The sequence below is a fragment of the Euprymna scolopes genome, chromosome 32 (assembly GCF_053919585.1).
Source record: "Euprymna scolopes isolate OS-2025 chromosome 32, ASM5391958v1, whole genome shotgun sequence".
NCBI lineage: Eukaryota > Metazoa > Mollusca > Cephalopoda > Sepiida > Sepiolidae > Euprymna > Euprymna scolopes.
The window spans coordinates 57,406,540-57,428,132 of record NC_136513.1 but is presented as its reverse complement, the minus strand read 5'-3'; the positions used below and the strand labels follow the sequence as shown (position 1 = coordinate 57,428,132).

Here is a 21,593-nt window from a genome sequence, read left to right as displayed (position 1 = left end):
CCCCTCGGAATGATTATATACTTGCTCATAAAAGGAATAGTGCACATTCTACTAATGCTACTTCAAATGACAGACTTGAGTTGGATGTTCCAGCTAATAAGATGAGTTCTTTTTCTTGAATCCGGCAGAATCAAGAAAAGACCACAACATAGACAATCACTTCAGAAGAAAGAAAGTAATATTCTACACTGCTTTACTAACTCAGACTTTAAGAGGTAGGGAGCATCTTAAATGAACACCCGGATATCTATGTATCGCATAAGGGAATCAAGTATTAGTATTGATTTCTGAGAATTTGCTGAGGTAAAATGAATCCTCACAAAAAAGCAAAAGAAAAAGAAAAACAAGAAAACAAAAACAAAAACAAAATAAACCGAAGCAACCCCCCCAAAAAAAACAAAACAAAAACAAAAACAAAACATAAAAGAATTGTACATAAACACATCTATTGCTATGACTCGCAGTGCCGTGTTAAAAAGAGTGTTATTCGTGAACCATGTGACAAGACTAAGCGATAACAGTGCTGTTGGTTTTTCCTTTGAACGCCTGAACATGGGTATGGCGACACCGGAAGGCCGATATGAAACCTTGCCGGAAGCGGCTATTCATGAAACAGTAAGTGATTGGGTTGCAACAGGTTGATGTGTAGGCCAACAATTGGATGTAAGACTTCGTGAGGCTCGTCAAATTTCGCCTGTAAAAAGAAAAGAAAAGAAAAAGGTATTTATTTGCGAATGTTTTCAATTCAAATTTATTTATTTTGCGTTTAAAACGATACGAAGCAATGATAAAGTGTTCATTATGATAATTAACGGTACTGATCCAGAGGTTGTGTCGGTATCTTTCTACAGTTTGCCAGAAAAAGAGCCGGAAAAAGTTGACGCAATAACCAATCAGCAATAATGCAATAAGCAATCGGTTTGTAGACAAACAATGTTTTCGTTAATAGAACACACATACACTTCTCTGATACTTTTTTTTGAAAATTTTTTTTTAAAAGTTGCTTTCATGAAAAATATTGTTTTCAATCATAGTGGTTTCGATGAAAAAATTGTTTCGTCGTAATAGAAAGAAAACTTTTATTTTATTGAAACATTTCTTGCACAAAAATATTCTTATATACTTTCCATGAAAAGAAAAACATTTCATTTTTGTTCATAGTTGTTTCTATGTTTCCACCTTAAAAATTAACTAATTTTGAAAAAAAAAATTGGTTGAATTTAAACAAGTATACTTAGTAGCTTATTAACTATAAGTGGCACCAGGCTTTGACAGATAAAAAAAAACAACATAATCCAATATATATATATATATATATATATATATATATATATATATATATATATATATATAATTAGAAGTGGACAATTATGTTTTATAAATGAGTTGCTGCTTATCAAGGCTTATACCTACTTGAGGAAAGGGTTTAATGAGATTTAAAAATTAAAAAAAATTTTTTTTTTTACATTTTCACCCCCAAACAAGGCACATTGCTACTGTGGTGGAGGGGGCTACTATCAGGGGCAACAACTACTGGGGTACTATGTAGGGATTTGGGCAGCAAGATGTCGGTTCACGTTGCACTTGAACTTCTGCACGTCAGTAGAGTTGAAGAAGCAGGACCTGGAATGGAATTCCAAGTCTAGCGGTTCTTGGGAATAAACTACTGGAGTAGAAAGATCTTTTACATCTAGGGATCTCTACAGTGTGGGGTGGGATTTTGCAGCCTGTCGGGTCTGTCGAGGGTGTTCACGACGTGGGGGCATAAGTGCTTGCAGTTCGTTAGGCATTCACAATTAAAATACTTGTAGAAAAGGCAGAGGGATGCAACGTTTCGTCGATGGGACAGAGGCTGAAGCTTAGATGCCAGTTCAGGGCCTATCAGATTGGCGACTCTCTTTTGAACCTTGTCAAGGAGCGAGAGACTAGTAGCCGATGCACCAGCCCAAATGTGACAACAATACTCCATACATGGGCGAATGGTTGCCTTATAGAGGTACAGGATACTTTCAGGTGTTAGTAGTTTTCTAGCACGGTAGAGAGAGCCTACCTTCCTCGCAGCGACCCTGGAAATGCCTTCAATGTAATTGTTCCAACTCATGTTTCCTGTGAACGTTAGGCCAAGCAGTTTGAAAGATGTACTCTCAGATAAAGAGTCGTTGGCCATTGCTATATGTGGTAGAGAAGGTTTATTGTAATTATTGAATGAAACTAGTTTAGTCTTGGCGGCATTGAACGTGACCATCCATTTTTGTCCCCATTCCACTACAATTTGGAGGTACTCCTCTAGTGTTTTTTCCATTTCTTTAGATATGTGTTCATTTGTTTTCCTGTCGTGCCTGATATAGAGTGTGTTGTCATCAGCATATAGACCCATCTCAGAAGCAATTTTGTCGGGGAGGTCATTTATGAATATCAGGAACAATAGAGCTCCAAGGATAGACCCCTGAGACACTCTCGCATTTATATCATATTTAGCTGTACGACCGTCGAGGACAACCTGGATTTTTCTCTTATCTAAGAAGGATTTAATTATGTTACGTATTCTACCAGTAATACTGTATGATTTTATTTTCCTGAGGAGACCCTCATGCCATACTCTGTCAAAAGCCTTAGATATATCTAGAGCTACCGCTCTGCCCTCCCCGCTTTGTCCAGTGAATGGTATATACGTTCAGAGATTACAGTGAGGATGTCTGCTGTGGAACGGGCTTGTCTAAATCCATATTGCTTGTCAGTCTGAGGTTTAGCATCTGTAAGGTGATGAACTAGAGCATGGTTAATTATGGTCTCAAATATTTTGGCAAAAAGTGGGAGGAGGCTAATGGGGCGATAATTTGATGGGTCAGTTCTTTCGCCAGAATTCTTGAATACTGGTACCACAGAAGCAGTTTTCCAACAGCCTGGAAAGCAAGATTCATTAAGGCATTTGTTGTAGAGTTTGGAGAGAACTGGAGCTACTTCGGCTGAGCATTTTTTAATAGCACAGCTGAGATGAGATCAGGTCCACATGCTTTTGAAGTGTCAAGGTTTTTTATGATAGCATGTACCTGAGCAGGGGTGATTTGTAGATCGTCTAGCGTGGCGTCTGTCTGCAAAGGAAAGTCAGGCAGGGGGTGATTGGAAGGGTCCAGTGTGGAGTTTGAGGCAAACCGACTGGCAAGCATGTTAGCCTTTTCGGTTGCTGAGCAAACAACCTCGCGATTGTTGGTTAGTAGGGGGAATTGGTGATTGCCAATTATTTACTACACTATTGTAGATTTTCCAGAAGTCACGAGTTCCTAATTTTTGTGCTTCGATGCGTTTTTTAGTGGTTTCAGTAAATTCTTTCTTAGCTGTCGCTATTTCTTTCTTAACGTTACTTCTAGCTTCTATGTACTTCTGTCTGTTTGAACTGGACTTATGTCGGTTAAATCTGCGGTATGCATGCTGCCTTTGAGCAATAGTAGGAGTAAACCATTGGGGAGAGTGGGGCTTGCTATAAAATTTCCGCATGAGAACATGCGCTTCGATAGCAGTTTTGAACCATTTAGTGGTCTCGTTTGCACACTGTTCCGCAGGAAGAGAAAAATATTTCTGCATGGGGCATCTCTGATAAGATCTCTGATGGCTTCCAAGTCAGCCTTTTTATAATATCTCGTTGTTTTGAGCACTGGCTCTTCAGTTTTGGGTCTAGAGTTTAGGGCGATTTCAACCATTATCACTGCATGATCAGCGTTCCCGAGTGGGGTGTCGGCATTCGTTATACAATCATCAGGAACTGTGGTCAAAAACAGATCTAGAAGTGATGCGTGTTGTTCTTCCTGGTCAGGGAAACAGGTTGGAAATGTAACAATTTGCGATAGGGAGTGAGATATAGAGAAGCTATGAGTTGTGCTGCCCGCTACATCTGTGTAAGTAGAGAATCCAAGCCAGTTTTTGTGGTGGACATTAAAGTCACCAAATACATGTACTTGTGCACTAGTGTCGAGGAAGAGTGCTGCGTCTATGCTGTCAGAGACTTTGTTTATTATGGTGCAGCCCTGAGTCGAGAGAGAGCGGTAGAGAAAGTAAAATTAGTTGTGTTGCATGTTTAGTCTAAAGCACATAAAGGCTTGATCATCCGATTCTAGGTTTGTTTCTCTAGTCAAGGGAAGTGTATTCCGAATGTAAACTCCAAGTCCGTGCATGTGTCTGTCAGAGTCCTTACGGCACACTGGGAGATATCCAGGCATGTTAAAGTAGTTAGAGGGAATGGAGGAGTGTAGGTTAGTTTCACTTAGTGCTAAGATATCCGGGGATTTGTTAGGAGAAATGCTTCAACATCAGCTAAATTAATTCTAAGCCCACGGATATTTGTGAATGCAAGCCTCTAGGGAGGAGGCAAGTTGAATTTGTTTGACCCTAAGCCTGGTGTAAGCTTATTTTTAGATTGTACTGTCGTCATATTTTTTAAAAGAGTTTCAGTTTAGGTAAGGGGGAGCTGAACAAGAGGTTATGCAGAGCATCAGACATGCATCACAAGTAGACTATCAGCTGACCTTTCTTCAATTAGGACTGTGGCATCAGGAAAGCCCACCGGGGATGAGTGCCGGGGGTTGCTTCGCGCCTGAGTTCTAAGCCAGGTATTTCTGCGACCCCGCCTGGTTAATTAATGTTCCTATTTACAATGCCTCCCCACGGGACAGAGTTAGACACCAGGTCATTTAATGTTACTGGGTTAGTTTGTAGAGGTTATATGTCTGCTGAATAGTTACACCCCTCAAAGTGATTTAGGGACATTGGTATTTCATTGTTACTGGATAAACGGGGTGAGTAGAGCTCATGCAGTGTCAGCAACTATGATTGTAAGAAGGCTTATTAGAAAGGAGATAATGTGGTTTTGAGGCTTTCCCTTTATATAGTTTTTTTATTTTATTCATGTTAGCTTAGGTCTAGGATAATATTAAAGTATGAGTAGGTGTTAAGAATTGAACGAGTTGTGCCCAAACTATATTTTAGATGTCAGGAGGGTTTGAGATGCGAGTGCAATATAGTACGGATAAAACAGTAAGTTTTGAGTCACGTGTAATTAGGTTAATAGATATATGGGCAGGTTTTTAGTAGATGCGAATAAAGTTGAAGTTGTAGGTATAAAGTGTGTTTCTATTATTGTGGGAACATAATTTCAGCGTTCAAGTAAGAGTCATGGACATTTAGCATAACAAGGAGCATCGGTTCAGTTTTGTATTAATCGTTGGAAAAAGAAGGAGACATAGTTATGTAATGCAGTGCGCTTTGCTCCCGAGTACATTTTTGGCTGTTAAATACCTAACTGAATAGGTATGAACTCTAATGCAGGTCTAAGAGGTAGAAATGTATAGATGTTTAGTGATGACTAAGCAGTTAGCATGTGAGGGTTAGGATCTGGAAGTTAAAGATTCCACTACAAATGCTGTGCAATGTAGGAGTTAAGTGGCGGCTTGATGGGAAAGAGCAGATTGTTAGCGTTCAAGAGACAGGGGTTATTTACTTACAAATAATAGCTCTCCATTAGGATTTAGAGTTTGAGGTAAGGTTTAGTTTGAAGAAAAAAAAATTTTGTTTGTTTTTTGCGCATGCAGGTTAGACAGTGGTAGTCGTCTTGGAGGTAAAATGCATATTGGGATTTCGTAGCTAACCGTTAGGTGTTTTTTCCATTTACAAGAAGAACTAGTTCATGGCGATTCGGAATTCGTATTCTGTATTTATAGGCAGACATTAAGGTCAGGCACAGAGCATAGCATCCACTCAGGAAAAATAGCCCTAGTATCACAGCTAAGATACTGCATATTTCAGTTACGAATATAGTGAAAGTTAAACTAGAGGGCACTTATTTTTTAATTTTCTAATTTTTTATTTATATTTTTTTGCGTCTTACCATGGCTGTTAATATTAAGTATCGTACTTACATAAAGTTCTGTCATCTAAATAAGCTAATAGGGATTTCCCCTCCCCACTACTACCTCGATGTGACATGGTAAAAAAAAAAGAAAAAAATTAGTCAGGAAATTGTTTTAAAATAAGTAAATTAAGAATCATAAAGATGTGTCTGAGAGTTAAAAATAAAACTACATAGAATGATATGAGCACACACGAAAAAAAGAGGTTTGTTTGGCTTTTTAAAAAAGTGAGCATGGAAATGTACTTAGCTTAAAATTACATCTTCGGCCACCGTGCAAATGACGCTAAGGAATTCTACCCTTTTTATCCCACTGGCCACCGTGCAAATGACGCTAAGGAATTCTACCCTTTTTATCCCACTGGCCACCGTGCAAATGACGCTAAGGAATTCTACCCTTTTTATCCCACTGGCCACCGTGCAAATGACGCTAAGGAATTCTACCCTTTTTATCCCACTGGCCACCGTGCAAATGACGCTAAGGAATTCTACCCTTTTTATCCCACTGGCCACCGTGCAAATGACGCTAAGGAATTCTACCCTTTTTATCCCACTGGCCACCGTGCAAATGACGCTAAGGAATTCTACCCTTTTTATCCCACTGGCCACCGTGCAAATGACGCTAAGGAATTCTACCCTTTTTATCCCACTGGCCACCGTGCAAATGACGCTAAGGAATTCTACCCTTTTTATCCCACTGGCCACCGTGCAAATGACGCTAAGGAATTCTACCCTTTTTATCCCACTGGCCACCGTGCAAATGACGCTAAGGAATTCTACCCTTTTTATCCCACTGGCCACCGTGCAAATGACGCTAAGGAATTCTACCCTTTTTATCCCACTGGCCACCGTGCAAATGACGCTAAGGAATTCTACCCTTTTTATCCCACTGGCCACCGTGCAAATGACGCTAAGGAATTCTACCCTTTTTATCCCACTGGCCACCGTGCAAATGACGCTAAGGAATTCTATCCTTTTTATCCCACTGGCCACCGTGCAAATAACGCTAAGGAATTCTACCCTTTTTATCCCACTGGCCACCGTGCAAATGACGCTAAGGAATTCTACCCTTTTTATCCCACTGGCCACCGTGCAAATGACGCTAAGGAATTCTACCCTTTTTATCCCACTGGCCACCGTGCAAATAACGCTAAGGAATTCTACCCTTTTTATCCCACTGGCCACCGTGCAAATGACGCTAAGGAATTCTACCCTTTTTATCCCACTGGCCACCGTGCAAATGACGCTAAGGAATTCTACCCTTTTTATCCCACTGGCCACCGTGCAAATAACGCTAAGGAATTCTACCCTTTCTATCCCAGGTCATTGGAGTGGGGAGGGGAGCTCACTTTACATTTGAGGTCGTTCAGTAAAAGGTTTCCTCTTCTTTTTTAAGGAGAAGGAGACGGAAAGAAACCAATATTCTGCTTATATATTTTAAATAGATTTTGAACGTCGTCACATTTAGATTTTACAACATTTACAACATTTACAAGATGATAAGAACACAAAGATTTTGCGATTATATTTATAAACAGGGGTGATAAGATGAACTAATCTGATGGCAGAGTCGCTTTATAAAATATACTAGACCTTTTTGAATTCTTTATAGATTCTCGTCTTGAAACGAGTTGGGAACTGCGCTCTACTGACTCTGATTGGTTTAATACTTTACTTAGAAAAACTTCTTTGACTGGATTTATGCTGCTATTTTTTTTTGCTTGCGGCAACAAAATTTATCTTTTACAAGAAGGGGTTTATACTCAAGACAAATGATGTAATAAAAACCTGGAAACATAATGACATCAGCCAATAAATATAAGCAAAAACAGTTTTGAAAGTTTCAATCCTATAAATGCAATGTGTGTGTATTACCTGCGTTTTGTTTTCACACGTGCCGATCAGAGACAGAAGGCAAAACAGATGTAACCAATGCCCCGGTCAGTATTAAGTGAAAAGGTCAAAGTCACAAAAACAATAACTAAACAACGTTTTTGTTGTGTGAAGTTTTAATTGTTTGAAATTGGATAGGACAGACAAAATCAGATTGCAAGCTCTTTTTCGATTGCAACTTTGATCACTACCGACATCCTCCCCCCATCATTGTATGAACCTTATAAGATATGTAACCCGATCTTATGGAAATATATATCCAAATGTAAAATAATTTTTTATCTTTCGGAAACGAAAAAATAGTCACATTTGGACTAGTTTTATAAATTCCTCATCAATTTCTTTGAGAACGGAAACATAAAATGACAATCCTTCGTGATAGTAGTCTATCGACTAATCGTTGCTGTCGTACTTATTCTATGACGTCAGCAGTATACATTGCTAGATTATGCCGAGATGACATCTGGTTACCTTGATGATAATCGATTTAGGAAAATCGACTATTATTATTAAAAGTTAAAAATGTTAGATAAAAGAACATTATTGTTTGTCGATATAAACAAAGACAAATATGTTATAAGTTCGGAATTTGGAATGGGTTAGTAGAACAATAGAACGAAAGAACCAGGAATGCGGCCTTGGGGGTTGAGTGCTAAAGCATTCGAACAAATAGGTTTTAAAAATAACAGACCGAAAACGTAATTCAAAGTCACATGTCAAAAGATGTGAGTTGAATTAGGTCATATCAAAGGAATAGTAGAAATATATACAAGCAGAGTTAGGATTTGGACAGAGACAGAATTAGAGAGAGGGGAGGACAAACAGAGGGAGTTGGAGCGTTAGAGATAGGGCTGGATGGCCCTGTACGGGAGAGGAAAGCAGAATCTAAAGACGCGTGCAATCTTTCAAGGATAAAATATTTGGAATGAAAGCTGCCCGAAAATATAACCGAAGACTTCTGGTCGTTTCTTTGGAAGGAGTGTTCATTTTAGCTTTAGCCGGTCCGTCAACTAAAACCCCAGATGAATGAAGGTAATGTTTTCCTGTTTGGCATGATGTAATTCCCCAGAAAGATATCTCGTCCCGTCTGTCGTTAAGGAAATGTTTGTTGATAACATGTTACATGTTCTATTGAAAGTGTATCAATATGTGAAATGTATATACGTAAGCAGTTATACACACATCTACAAGGAACATAATGAAACACGTAGACGACGCGAAGAAACTCATAAAATACTCAAAATACATTATATACGCGCTTTACATATATATAGACCTTACACACTCGCAATGTTACAGCGTCTTGTTAGACAGTTTGTGGGTTTAATATAATTTGGAACCGAACTTATCTGCTATGAGTGGCTCTGTCAGGAACTAGAGTTCAAGACGACACAGCCCTGACACTATCATATTCCCACTGCCCTTATTATGCTAAGAAAGTTTTTTCTCTTTTATGCTTGTGCAATTCAAATAATGCATATTGCCGCTTGAATGTCAGAGATACTATTTGGGAATATGCTTACAGGAGACTATGTAAGGAGACGAGCGAGATGTCAATTTTACATTACATTTAAACTTCTGCATGTCAGAGAAACAGAAAGGAAATTCCAAAGTCTAGCAGTCTGAGGGAAGGAGTTATTAAAGTAGAAGGCTTTCTGGCATCTAGAGACCTCTATATTGAAGAGGTGGAATTTTTTTGCTAAACGAATTTGTCGATGCTACGTAAATACAATTTCATCAGAGCACACTCAATCAAAATACTTGTAAAACAGGCATAGGGATGCAACGTGGCGGCGATGGGACAGAGGTTGGAGCTTGGTTGATAGTGCGAGATCTATCAGATTTACGACTCTTTTCTGGACTCTGTATAAACGTGAGAGACTAGTGATCGATGCACCAGCCCATATGTGGCAACAATATTCCATGCGTGAGCGAATATTGGCTTTATAGATAGAGAATTGCGATTTAAGAGGTGTTGATGTAAAAAAAAATGTGACCTACAAATCATTTTATAAATGGATCTAATTCAGTCATTGATTTGCCGCGGGAAAACAGATGAACTACTTTTTATAGAAGGTTTACATCGGAAATAATCACTCTAGGTACACGTCTGATATGTTCCACTAAAGAGATATATTTTTTGAAATAGCTGAGTGATTTTAGCCACAGTGTTCGCGTGATAATCTGGTAAGTCATCTTAGTATATTGTATTTATGGTATATCTTTAAACGTGAGGCTTACGATATATCTTTCGCTATCTTTCCAAAGCTGGCGTGCCAGTCAGTATTTATGGCTTAATCAGCTAATCATATTCATGTGAGGAAAAACCCGGATGTACACATATTAATTACATAAACACCTACATTAAAGGGTATACAAATGTGCAGGTGACTCAGGGACCACCTGAAATGATGGATGTGAAAAGTAAGACTATGTTCTCTGGCCACCTCGTTGTAGAAGCACTATGGTCGTGACCATATGGCCTTGGTTCCTGAAGTTAGAAACTGCATTTAAGTCTATCGTCGGTCAATAATACTTAATTTTGAAATGATATTTAAACTTCCGTCGTTCTGTAATACTTGAGTTTGAAATGGCGTTTTAAACATACGTTAGACGTGAAGATTTAATAAACGCCTATTAATAATATTCTCTGTGGTTTTGTATGAAGATTTACTCATCGTTTCAATTCACTTACCGTTATCTTTGTGCGCATTTTTTTAAGGAAACCTCAAGCGATTTTATTGATCTCGCAAATCTCGTAATTGGTGTTATTAACACGAGAGTTTGAACTCAAATCTCGCAGGATACATTTTTCTTTTTCGGTTGTCTCGCTTGTTCGCCTCTTTGATTTTACGACATTCCAAATCAGCGCCGGAACTTCATCGCAACAAACACGACGACTTCCCCCTCCCTCTCTTTCACGCTATCTCACAAACGCTTTCTATCTATCTATCTATCTATCTATCTATCTATCTATCTATCTATCTATCTATCTATCTATGTGTCACTTTCTATGACGTTGTCCTTCTATAAAGGTCTCTGTTTGCCTGTTTGTTGATCTCACTCTTTCATATAAACTTTCTTGCACTACGTCTCCCTGTCTTCTGTTTAATATCAAATTAAAATATATGGGACCTTTATGTCACGCTCTGTGTATTGCTATGGATTAAACAGCAGAAATCTTAAACTAAATAGCCTAGCAGGCTTGTGGAACTCTGTTCCTGATGACCTTTTCCTTCCTACTTATAACTCTGATCTTTTCAAGACTAAGGTCAATAAGCATTGTAATTGTCTGTATTTTTGAGATGAGGTGTTTTCATTTATTGAGATTTCGGACTGACTTCCTCATCTTAGTTGTTATAGTCACAACGTTTCGGCCGTTTTGCCTTCCGGCCTTCATCAGATGTTTTGTATCGAACTGGGGAACCGTTTGTTAGGAGTCTCGAACCCAACCCTTCATTATAATTACGGGGGTACCGTGTTCGGACTCCAGCTAGGCTCTGGGGCATAGTTGCTGATTCTCTGTTTTGAATGTTACTTTACATTTACGAAAGCAGTAAAAAGTAACATTCAAAACAGAAAATCAGCAACTATGTACCAGATCCTATCTGGAGTCCGAACACGGTACCCCCGTAATAATAATAAAGGGTTGGGTTAGAAACTCCTAACAAACGGTTCCCCAGTTCGATACAAAAATCTGATGAAGGCTGGAGGGCCAAACGGCCGAAACGTTGTGACTATAACAACCAAGATGAGGAAGTCAGTCCGACAATCTCAATAAAAGTCAATAAGCATCTCCGGTCATTTCTATGACTGTCTTTCATTCTTGTTAGCTCTTTACATGAAGCGACCTACACGCCTTGCCTAGATCGATTTCCATTAAAAAAGGAGAAGTTCGATAAACACCAGTATTATTAGTTCTAGTTGAAACATTGTCATGGAAACCATGGTTGAGGATATAATTTCTTGGAAAGTTACCGTGTAGAGGTCAGTAAAACGAATATATATATAATTATTTTTTTTTTATACCTACAGACATTAATGTTTCATGCTTAAGTGACCCGAAATTATAATTACTTTTATACATACAGACACCAGTGTTTCATGCTTTAGCAATCCATGTGCAGGAAGTAAGGATTGTTTCGAATCCAAACCCTGCTAAAAAGCCACCTTCGACTCCATTAGCGATGAACGATAGCCGATTTCATTGTCTGTAACAATATTAAACAGGTTAATCTTGTAATGAACTGTCAACGCCTTTTATGAGTTAACTAACAGGCGGTGTGAGAAAAGTGTCAAATAAATGGCGTAACGAATAAAGTAATACTTCTATCCGGAAGAGAGCATACCACCTTCGTGAATCAAATAAAAGGTTCCGTTCAAAATTCAGTGTAAATTTCCAACTTCTATAGAAAAATTTCCGAGTTTGACAGAAATATGCCTGAGTTTGATAAAATATATTTGAGGAAGGTCGAAGATTACATCGGCTGAAACGTTGTGAAAATAACAGAAAAAAATAATGGAGAAAAGTACAGAATGTCAAAATACAGCCGAAAACAGAGATGAAGTAAGTAGCCTGAAACAGAAATTAAATTTTTAAATTAAAAAATATATAAAAAATAGTACTTTTAATAAACTCTAGCAATGTACGTTTAAAATCAATACGTCTGAAAAAAAAAAAGAACACTTTAAAAAGCTAAACGTAATATAATTCATCCCGTGGCACTAATTATGGCACAATGGAATTTAAATTGCTAACGTCTCTCTTAAAACTGTGCTGGGTCGTACTTTTGGCATCTATCCAATTTTATATGCGTGTTCTCAGCTGCCCGTTGAAAGTCTTTTTTCAAGCTTTTTTGTTTATTTGTTCTCGTCATCAGAAGATTATACGACAAAGAATCAATAATCTTAGTACGTTACTGATACATATGGAACACACACTATTAAAATAAATTAACACAGAAAAATTAGAGATATCGAAAAATAAAAAAGTATACAAAAGCAATCTAATGTTATTTTTAACAATGTTTAAATATATGAAAGACTGCTACCTGAATGCACACACAAAACCCTATATATATATATATATATATATATATATATATATATATATATATGTATATATGTATATATATATGTATATATGTATATATGCATATATATATATATATATATATATATATATATATATATATAGAGAGAGAGAGAGAGAGAGAGAGAGATGTTTTTTGTTTTTGTTAGCGATACTTTATTAATCTCTCTCTTTGTTTCATTTTTCTTATCATTTTGTTTAAGCCAGGGATGGGACATCCTACTAGATGCCAAACATACACCTGCTATTTTAGACACTCCAACCGAGAGATCTTTTAAAGATTCTAACCGTCCCTTTAAGTGCAATTGTTTGAATCTCCTTTGCACTTGGTTTACCTGGTATATTTGTAAGATAGTTTGTAAAATTCTTTTTCATAAGTCCGGTTGCTCCTATAATTACTGGAATGATAGAGATCTTAAGGTTCCAGTTTCTTTTCATGTCATACATAAGACCCTGGTATTTGGTAACCTTTTCCCTCTCAGCTCTGTTTAACCCAGCATCATTCGGGACACTAACTTCCTTGAATGAATTCAAGTATTTATACTAAAGTGCATTTTTACCTAAATACGTGTTGGGAATAATTCTACCCTTGACCAACCTAGATTCAGCTACTCTGATGAGTCGTGGACGACGAAACACGTATCAGTGGATAATTATATTTAAAAATAATATATATATATATATATATATATATATATATATATATATATATATATATATATATAAAGGTTATGAGGGTTTTTTGAAGCATGAAAAACGATGTTACTTTTTGTATTTAATATTTGTATTGTTATTTTTTATATTTCAAGCGGACCTTTGCTCTTGATCACAAAAAGTATCGAAATGAAATAGAAAATGAAAAAGAAAGCCGTTGAAAAAACTGGAAATTTGTAGTGTTGACAGCGTTCATTCCTAGCAATCATACTTCAAAAAAACCTCATAACCTTTAAATCACTATCCTAGAAGCATGCGTAGACTTTTAACATTATATATATATATATATATATATATATATATATATATATATATATATATATATATATATATATGTGTGTGTGTGTGTATGTGTGTGTGTGTGTGTGTATTCCAGGTTTGTAATCGTTGATTAATAATCCTAGTTTTATTCAATTAAATTCAAGATGACACTTAGTGTAACAGAGCGCGTATTAACGTGTGTGAAAATATCAATAGTAGCCGAAGGATAGCTGGCTCTCGAAAATATTAGTAGCAGCAGCAGAGTAGCCGGTAAAGCACTATGCAAATTAACAAGCTTGCTTAACAAGAAAAGGAGAGAAAAATACTTCACGTAGTGCCAACCGGGCAAGATAGCCGTAAACATGATGACGAGAAAGCAGTGGCAGGCGTCAGTGTCAGGTGGTGGGGAGGCAAACTTTTAAAAAGCACATGTGGGAAGCGAAAGGACTTTAATGATGTGCGGTGTTTTTGAGGAACCACGAAGAAATGCATTTCATTTACACTTTAAAAATGCCGATTCAGATTTTCGTTACTTTCCTAAATATGGTTTATTTTGTTCCTTTGCAGCGGTGCCAGATAGTGTGTGATTCCGGGATGTTTCAAGTGTAACGATCCAGATAAAAAGTAACGGCTGCGTATTTCCTCGGATATTATTTCTTAGTGTTATCAAATTTCTAGAATTTATAATATCCTTCCCTGAAAGAAGTTTTTCATCTTTATTCAACTCAAATATTTATCTGTCTCTGTTGATTTGTGCGATGATTGTATCGACCATATGCACAATGAAAAAAGTAAAAATAAAAAATAAAATGTGGATTGATTCTTTGTGGTAACTAGAACGTAATTTTTTAGTATCTGATATATATATATATATATATATATATATAATTATATATATATATATATATATATACGTATATATATATATATATAAGTACATAGGTTAATAAAACGTGTTAAGAAATAATTTAGCAAGAGTTAAACACATATATATTATTCGGAAAGGAAACACAAATAGAGGTAAAAGTCCTTAATGCGCGGAGCTTTGAAGAAATACTTTCCTCCTCGTCAGAGGGGAGGAGTTAGTAAAATGCGTAAAGAAATTTTGCTTCTAAAGTATTTAAAGAAACTAAGTATGAAAAGTATCATAGCGTGAAAATGAAATATAGAACAAAAGAAACAGATGGAGTGGGGTAAAAAGGAAAAATGGTTTCTACGGTTGTTGAGTCCAAAATCCAGTAAATCCAAGAAGGTTGTTGGAAAACTGCTTCTGTAGTACCAGTATTCAAGAATTCTGGCGAAAGAACTGACCCAGTAAATTATCGCTCCATTAGCCTCCTCCCACTTTTTGCCAAAATATTTGAGACCTTAATTAACAATGCTCTAGTCCATCACCGTACAGATGCTAAACTTCTGACTGACAAACAATATGGATTAAGACAAGCCCGTTCCACAGCAGACATCCTCACTGTAATCTCTGAACGTATATACCATTCACTGGACAAAGCGGGGAGGGCAGAGCGGTAGCTCTAGATATATCTAAGGCTTTTGACAGAGTATGGCATGAGGGTCTCCTCAGAAAAATTAGATCATACGGTATCACTGGTAGAATACTTAACATAATTAAATCCTTCTTAGATAAGAGAAAAATCCAGGTTGTCTTCGACGGTCGTACATCTCAACAATATGATATAAATGCGAGAATGTCCCAGTGGTCTATCCTTAAATCTCTACTGTTCCTGGTATTCATAAATGACTTCCCCGACAAAATTGCCTCTGAGATGGGTATATATGCTGATGACACCACACTCTATAACAGGCATGACAGGAAAACAAATGAACACATATCTAAAGAAATGGAAAAAACACTAGAGGAGTACCTCCAATCTGTGGTGGAATGGGGACAAAAATGGATGGTCACGTTCAATGCCGTCAAGACAAAACTAGTTTCCTTCAATAATTACAAGAAACCTTCTCTACCACCTATAGCAATGGCCAACGACTCTTTATCCGAGAGTACGTCTTTCAAGCTCCTTGTCCTAACGTTCACAGGAAACGTGAGTTGGAACAATTACATCAATGGCATTGCCAGGGTCGCTGCGAGGAAGGTGGGCTCTCTCTAACGTGCTAGAAAACTACTAACACCTGAAAGTATCCTGTACCTCTATAAGACAACCATTCGCCCATATATGGAGTATTGCTGTCACATTTGGGCTGGTGCATCGGCTACTAGTCTCTCGCTCCTTGACAAGGTTCAAAGATAGTCGCCAATCTGATAGGCCCTGAACTGGCATCTAAGCTTCAGCCTCTGTCCCATCGACGAAACGTTGCATCCATCTGCCTGCTCTACAAGTATTTTAATGGTGAATGCTCTAACGAACTGCAAGCACTTATGCCCCTAAGACGTGAACACCCTCGACAGACCCGACAGGCTGCAAAATCCCACTCACAGACTGTAGAGATCCTTAGATGTAAAAGATCTTTCTACTCCAGTAGTTTCTTCCCAAGAACCGCTAGACTTGGAATTCCATTCCAGGTCCCTGCTTCCCCAACTCTCCTGACGTGCAGAAGTTCAAGTGCAACGTGAACAAACATCTTGCTGCCCAAATCCCTACATAGTGCCCCAGTAGTTGTTGCCCCAGATAGTAGCCCCCTACACCAAAGTGGCAATGTGCCTTGTTTGGGGGTGAAAATGTAAAGAAAAAAAAACGTGGTGAAAGTAAAATATCCATGCTTATTGCAGTTCGAGTGCATGTTGTTGGAGTTTATGAATGGCCCCCAAAATAAATTTCTGTGTGAATAGGCACAGATCAAAAAGTCCAGTGAGTTTAACCAAAGAGAAAGCGATTTGAAGAATTGGTAGAGAAAGATAGCACGCAGTAGTCTGAGTAAATTCAATAGTGAGGAAGAGTATTTACCCAATTTTAAAAAAATACTTTTGCATCAACCTCGTTAACTCTGCCCATAATTCCACCAAATCATGTCCACTGACCTATTCCACTTCACCCCCAACTTCCCTAATCAATATTTTTACAACGATAGGTCATGACAACCAGATTATCCGCCTCCCTTACCCCACAGGGTTGAACTGCCTTAATTTTGAGTTAATACACTCTCGAATCCTTGAATTAACTCAGAAAAAAGATAGGGAAACCCGTAAATGTGCGTATTTCTATATGTAATTGAAATACACAACGTTATTCTTTGTGTTATACATACCCGAACATTCAGTTACAATAACGCAGACCCCACACTCCCAATGATTTTACATTAAACCCACAACCCAACTAGCAGCAAAAAATTCTTAATAAGTGGCTTCTTTTCTCGAACCGCTTGCTTTTGGAATTGAGTCCCTTCTCCTTGTATTCCCTGCCGTATCAATATGCAGATATTTAGCTGTACTATGAACGAAACCTTCTTACTGAACAGCTCTCACTTCAGAATGCCCACTATAAATATGACTTCTAAGTACAGTAGCCTCTGTTGTTGTGGCGTGAAAAACGGACTGACTGACGGATGGAGATCTTGAAAATATTCTTAGATTTATTTAGAAAAAAGCCTACAAAAATTAATTTTCTATTTCTAAGAAAGTCATTTTCGCATTGCTTTGAAAAAAATAATGGAAGGTTTGAATGAAGTAGTGATTGAAAAAGCTTGTAAATGGGAAATCAATTCGGACAAGATCGAATTGTGTTCAACGCAATCGCGTCTAATGGGATCCGATACAATGACAAAAAGTAACAAAACAAACAAGCAAATAAACAAACATAAAGCAATATGCCTAACAAAAATAAATAAATAAATAATGTGTACACGAGAACATAAACACGATCACACACATACAGACACACACATTGACGTGACAGAACTTACACTCTAACCCACGCCTTCAGGCACACACAAACTCACATATACATACAAACTTACATGCTAAACTCAGATAATCGCGCACGAGGACACACGCAAAACGCACAGATAATCACACACACACTTCAACGTATACATACACTCTCATACTATTCGCATTCACATTGATGCACACATACACGCACACACATAAAATCAGACACACCCAAAACACACACACAAACATGCGCTAATTCCTACACTGATTAAAACAAATCTTTCCACTAACATCAGGATTATCTGAATTAGAAGATGTATTTATTTGGCATAAGTATATGTATATATATGTCATTACTTTGAAATAAATGTTATTGTAGGTTTTCGCAACCATAGTTCAACTGCAGCCCAAAACGGCAGCGCTGTAGAACCGGATAGTGTTAAAGCTATGTGGTCAGGAAATTCCGTTCTGGAGGGCAATCCAGGCTGATTGGTTCTGACATCGGGATTCGGTGACCCCTGATCCATTTTTGCCAAAGCATATGGATACAGTCTACGACAAGCAAGAACATTCAGTCATTTATTGCAATGCAATATGCATACGTCTTGAGCAATTAGCAATAAACTCAAAGAGAGAAGGCAAAGCCTAGTAGAGTGCACCTTCTCGAAACAGCAATACACCGCAATCAAAAAGAAAAGTTAATTTCAAGAAAGGCCTAGACTATGTTTTTTTAAAATTCAATTTTCACCCCAAACAAGGCAAGTGCCCCTTTGAAGTAGGGGGCTACTATCTGTGACATAATTTGCGGGGGCATTATGAAGGGAGATGAGTAGAAAGATGTTTGTTCACATTATACTTGAATTTTGCATATCAGTACAGTTGGGAAAGCAGAATCCCGGAAGGGAGTTCCAAAGACTTGCAGTTCTGGGGAAGAAACTATTGGAGTAAAAGGCTTTCTTACACCTAGGGATCTCTACTGTGAAGGGGTGGAACTTAGTTGCTTGTCGGGTTTGTCGGGGGTAGTCACGTCGAGGAGGTATAAGCGCGTGTAGTTCGTCAGAACCGTCACCATTATAGTATTTGTAGAACAGGCAGAGGGATGCAGCATTTCCTTGATGGGACAGAGGCTGAAGCCTAGATGACAGTTCAGGACCTATCAGGTTGGCGACTCTCTTTTGAACCCTGACCAAAAGTGAGAGAAAAGAAGCAGATGCACCAGCCCACATGTGATAGCAGTACTCCATACATGGGCGAATGGTGGCCTTATAGAGGTACAGGATACTTTCAGGAGTAAGTAATTTTCTGGCACGGTAGAGAGAGCCCACCTTCTTTGCAGCAGCCTTGGCAATGCTCTCAATGTATATATTCCAGTTCATGTTCCCTGACTTTATGACAGACTGCATCAGCACCACGATTGAGAACTTCGGTTCTTGACAGGTTCACACAAGACGAAATTCATCTAACATCCAGTGGTATTAGAACCACTGACCAACAAATGACTGTTGTGGAATCCAAAGACATCTACAAGATCCGACGCCATTTAGTGGTTTTTGTTAAGATATATGTGGACAATCTACCGCTTGCAAGGGTGATTAATCATCTATCACAATGTAAACTGAGAATATTATTGGCGCATGTAGAACTGTTACTACATGCCTACAGATGATAATATTCCTCAACGACTTGAAGCAGTCGCTGGTCCCTGTCGACCTCGATGTCGAGAGTAAACTGAGATCGTTCTAGAATATGAAGTTCTAATCAATAAGAAGACACTCGATCAAAAGCAAACAGTATTTATTGTGTATTTTCTTATCTAACTGTGCGTTTCTAACTGCTTATTCAACGGACTATTGCCCCCAGATCCCTTAATATATATTTTAATAGCCCGTGATTTGTCTAGTGGTCGTGATTGCGCGTGTGTGTTTAAAACGTATAATATACGTACATGACGACATACCTGTCTGCTGCTGGTCGCTTCTGAAGGATTTGCCAACCGTCCTTGGGGAAGCCGGAACCTGTTTAAAGGAAACGCTTCAAGACGATGTGTGTTTATATATCTATATTTATTCGCTGTTAGGCATCCCGTCAGCAGAAATGGAGTGAGCGACGATTTTTGGCTGAGGGTTCTACTATGTCTCCATTCTAAGATCGTCCCCTCCCTTATGGGAAAACTCGTTTTAGCCCATTTGTCTTTCTCGGCGTCTCAGATCCAACTCACTAAATTTAACTCAGCTTATTCAAACTGGAGCGTCTGGTCCTCATTCGGATACTTTCGGTGCAAACTGACCGGTCAGCCAAGTTTGATACATGTCAAAACATGACCCTTTGACCCTTTCTGCAGCTGCATGCTCAGCTTATGGTTTACCATGGTTCAATCTGTTATTTACTCCACTAGACAGATAGTTAATTAGATAGACCAATAGCTAGATAGATAGATAACTGAATAAATGCTTTCTACTCGGCATGTCCGGCCTTTACTTAACATACTGACATCATGTTTGACGCTACTTTCTGGTCCAACAGCAAAAACAACAAATAACGATGGCTAACGACATGGGCTTACTACCAGCGTATCACAAATTCGAATCGAGTTAATTCCACAAAAGCATTTTCACTTAGGAATGTTTACTACTTTCACGTAGCCCTCCTGTAAGTACCTGATGTTCTAGAAATAATTCTAACTAGAAAGATATCGGGGAAATAAATGCAAACAATAATCATCTGATTCATTTGAATTAATGAATGATACTCAACATCAACCAATTGATGGGTTTTACCAGAGCGTAAATGATAATAATGCACAAACAATTTCTTCTTCAATTTTCCAATGTTTTTTTTTTCCCGTGGATGGAAAATCCTCTTGGATGCCTAACATTCATCCACTATTTCAGACAACAATCGAGTAATCTTTTTAGGATTTTAACCGTTTCTTTTAAGTGTAATTGTTTTTATCCCTCTGGAACTTGGTTCACCAGATATATATTTGTCAGGTAGGATTGGAAATTATTTTTCAAGAGCCAATTTGCTCTTATAATTACTCGGAATAATAGAAATCTTCCTAAGATTTCAATGTCTTTTCATGTTGTACATAAAACATGCTATTTCGTTATCTACTCTTTTATAGGTCTGCTTAACGGGCATTATAAAGGAAGTTAACTAGAATAAGTTAGAATATCTGAGAAAAGTGACCACATCCTGTCTGCTCATTCTTCGGCTAACATTCACATTTGCGGTGACTTCAATGTCCATAATGTGGAATGGCTGACCCACTCCAATAAAACCGATGACGAGGGGGGTTGTCACGATTTTGCCATTGCCTAAGACCTCACTCAGATTGTTCACGAACCCACCCGTGTACCCGATACACCCGATCAGTATGCAAGCCTTCTAACACCTTTTCCTCACAACTTCCCATGAGCTGTGTTCATGTTCCGTTCTATCTCCTCTGGGATCCTCTGACCACTATGTTGTAGCAGTTAAGATAAAAATGAAATGTAATAAGTCTTCAGACGTACCTCTCCACCGTACTGTATATCGATACTCTATGGCTGACTGGGATAGCGTCCGTACATTCATATCTGACCTATCTCTGCATTCTCTGTTTAAAAAGGATGTGTGCTCTATAGTATCAGACCTGACCGAATGGTTAATTATAGGCATAGACCGATTCATACCATCCAAAAAATTCCAAAAAAAAAAACCTAACAGCCAGCCATGGTTCTCCCCTGAATGTGCCGCTGCTATCGCGCACGGAAATCACTTTTTCCATAGCTACCAACATAATAGATGTACTGAGACTAAAGCTGTTTTCAGGTCTGCCAGCAACCACTGTAAAAGAGTAATAAAACATGCAAGAGAGCTATATGCCCAGTCTGTTAAATCCAAAGTAG

The 21,593-nt window shown here is 38.1% G+C and overlaps 1 protein-coding gene across 1 annotated transcript in view; it reads right to left on the bottom strand.

Moving 5' to 3' along the window:
• Positions 1-367: 367 nt before the first annotated feature.
• The window catches only part of LOC145256375 (cholecystokinin receptor-like), a 512,917-nt gene continuing 491,691 nt past the window's right edge, over positions 368-21,593 (bottom strand). Inside the window, exon 4 of the mRNA XM_080115201.1 lies at positions 368-694. Within this exon, the coding sequence (XP_079971327.1) occupies positions 508-694 (187 nt within the window). The 3' untranslated portion in view covers positions 368-507. The remainder of the gene's footprint in view (positions 695-21,593) is intronic.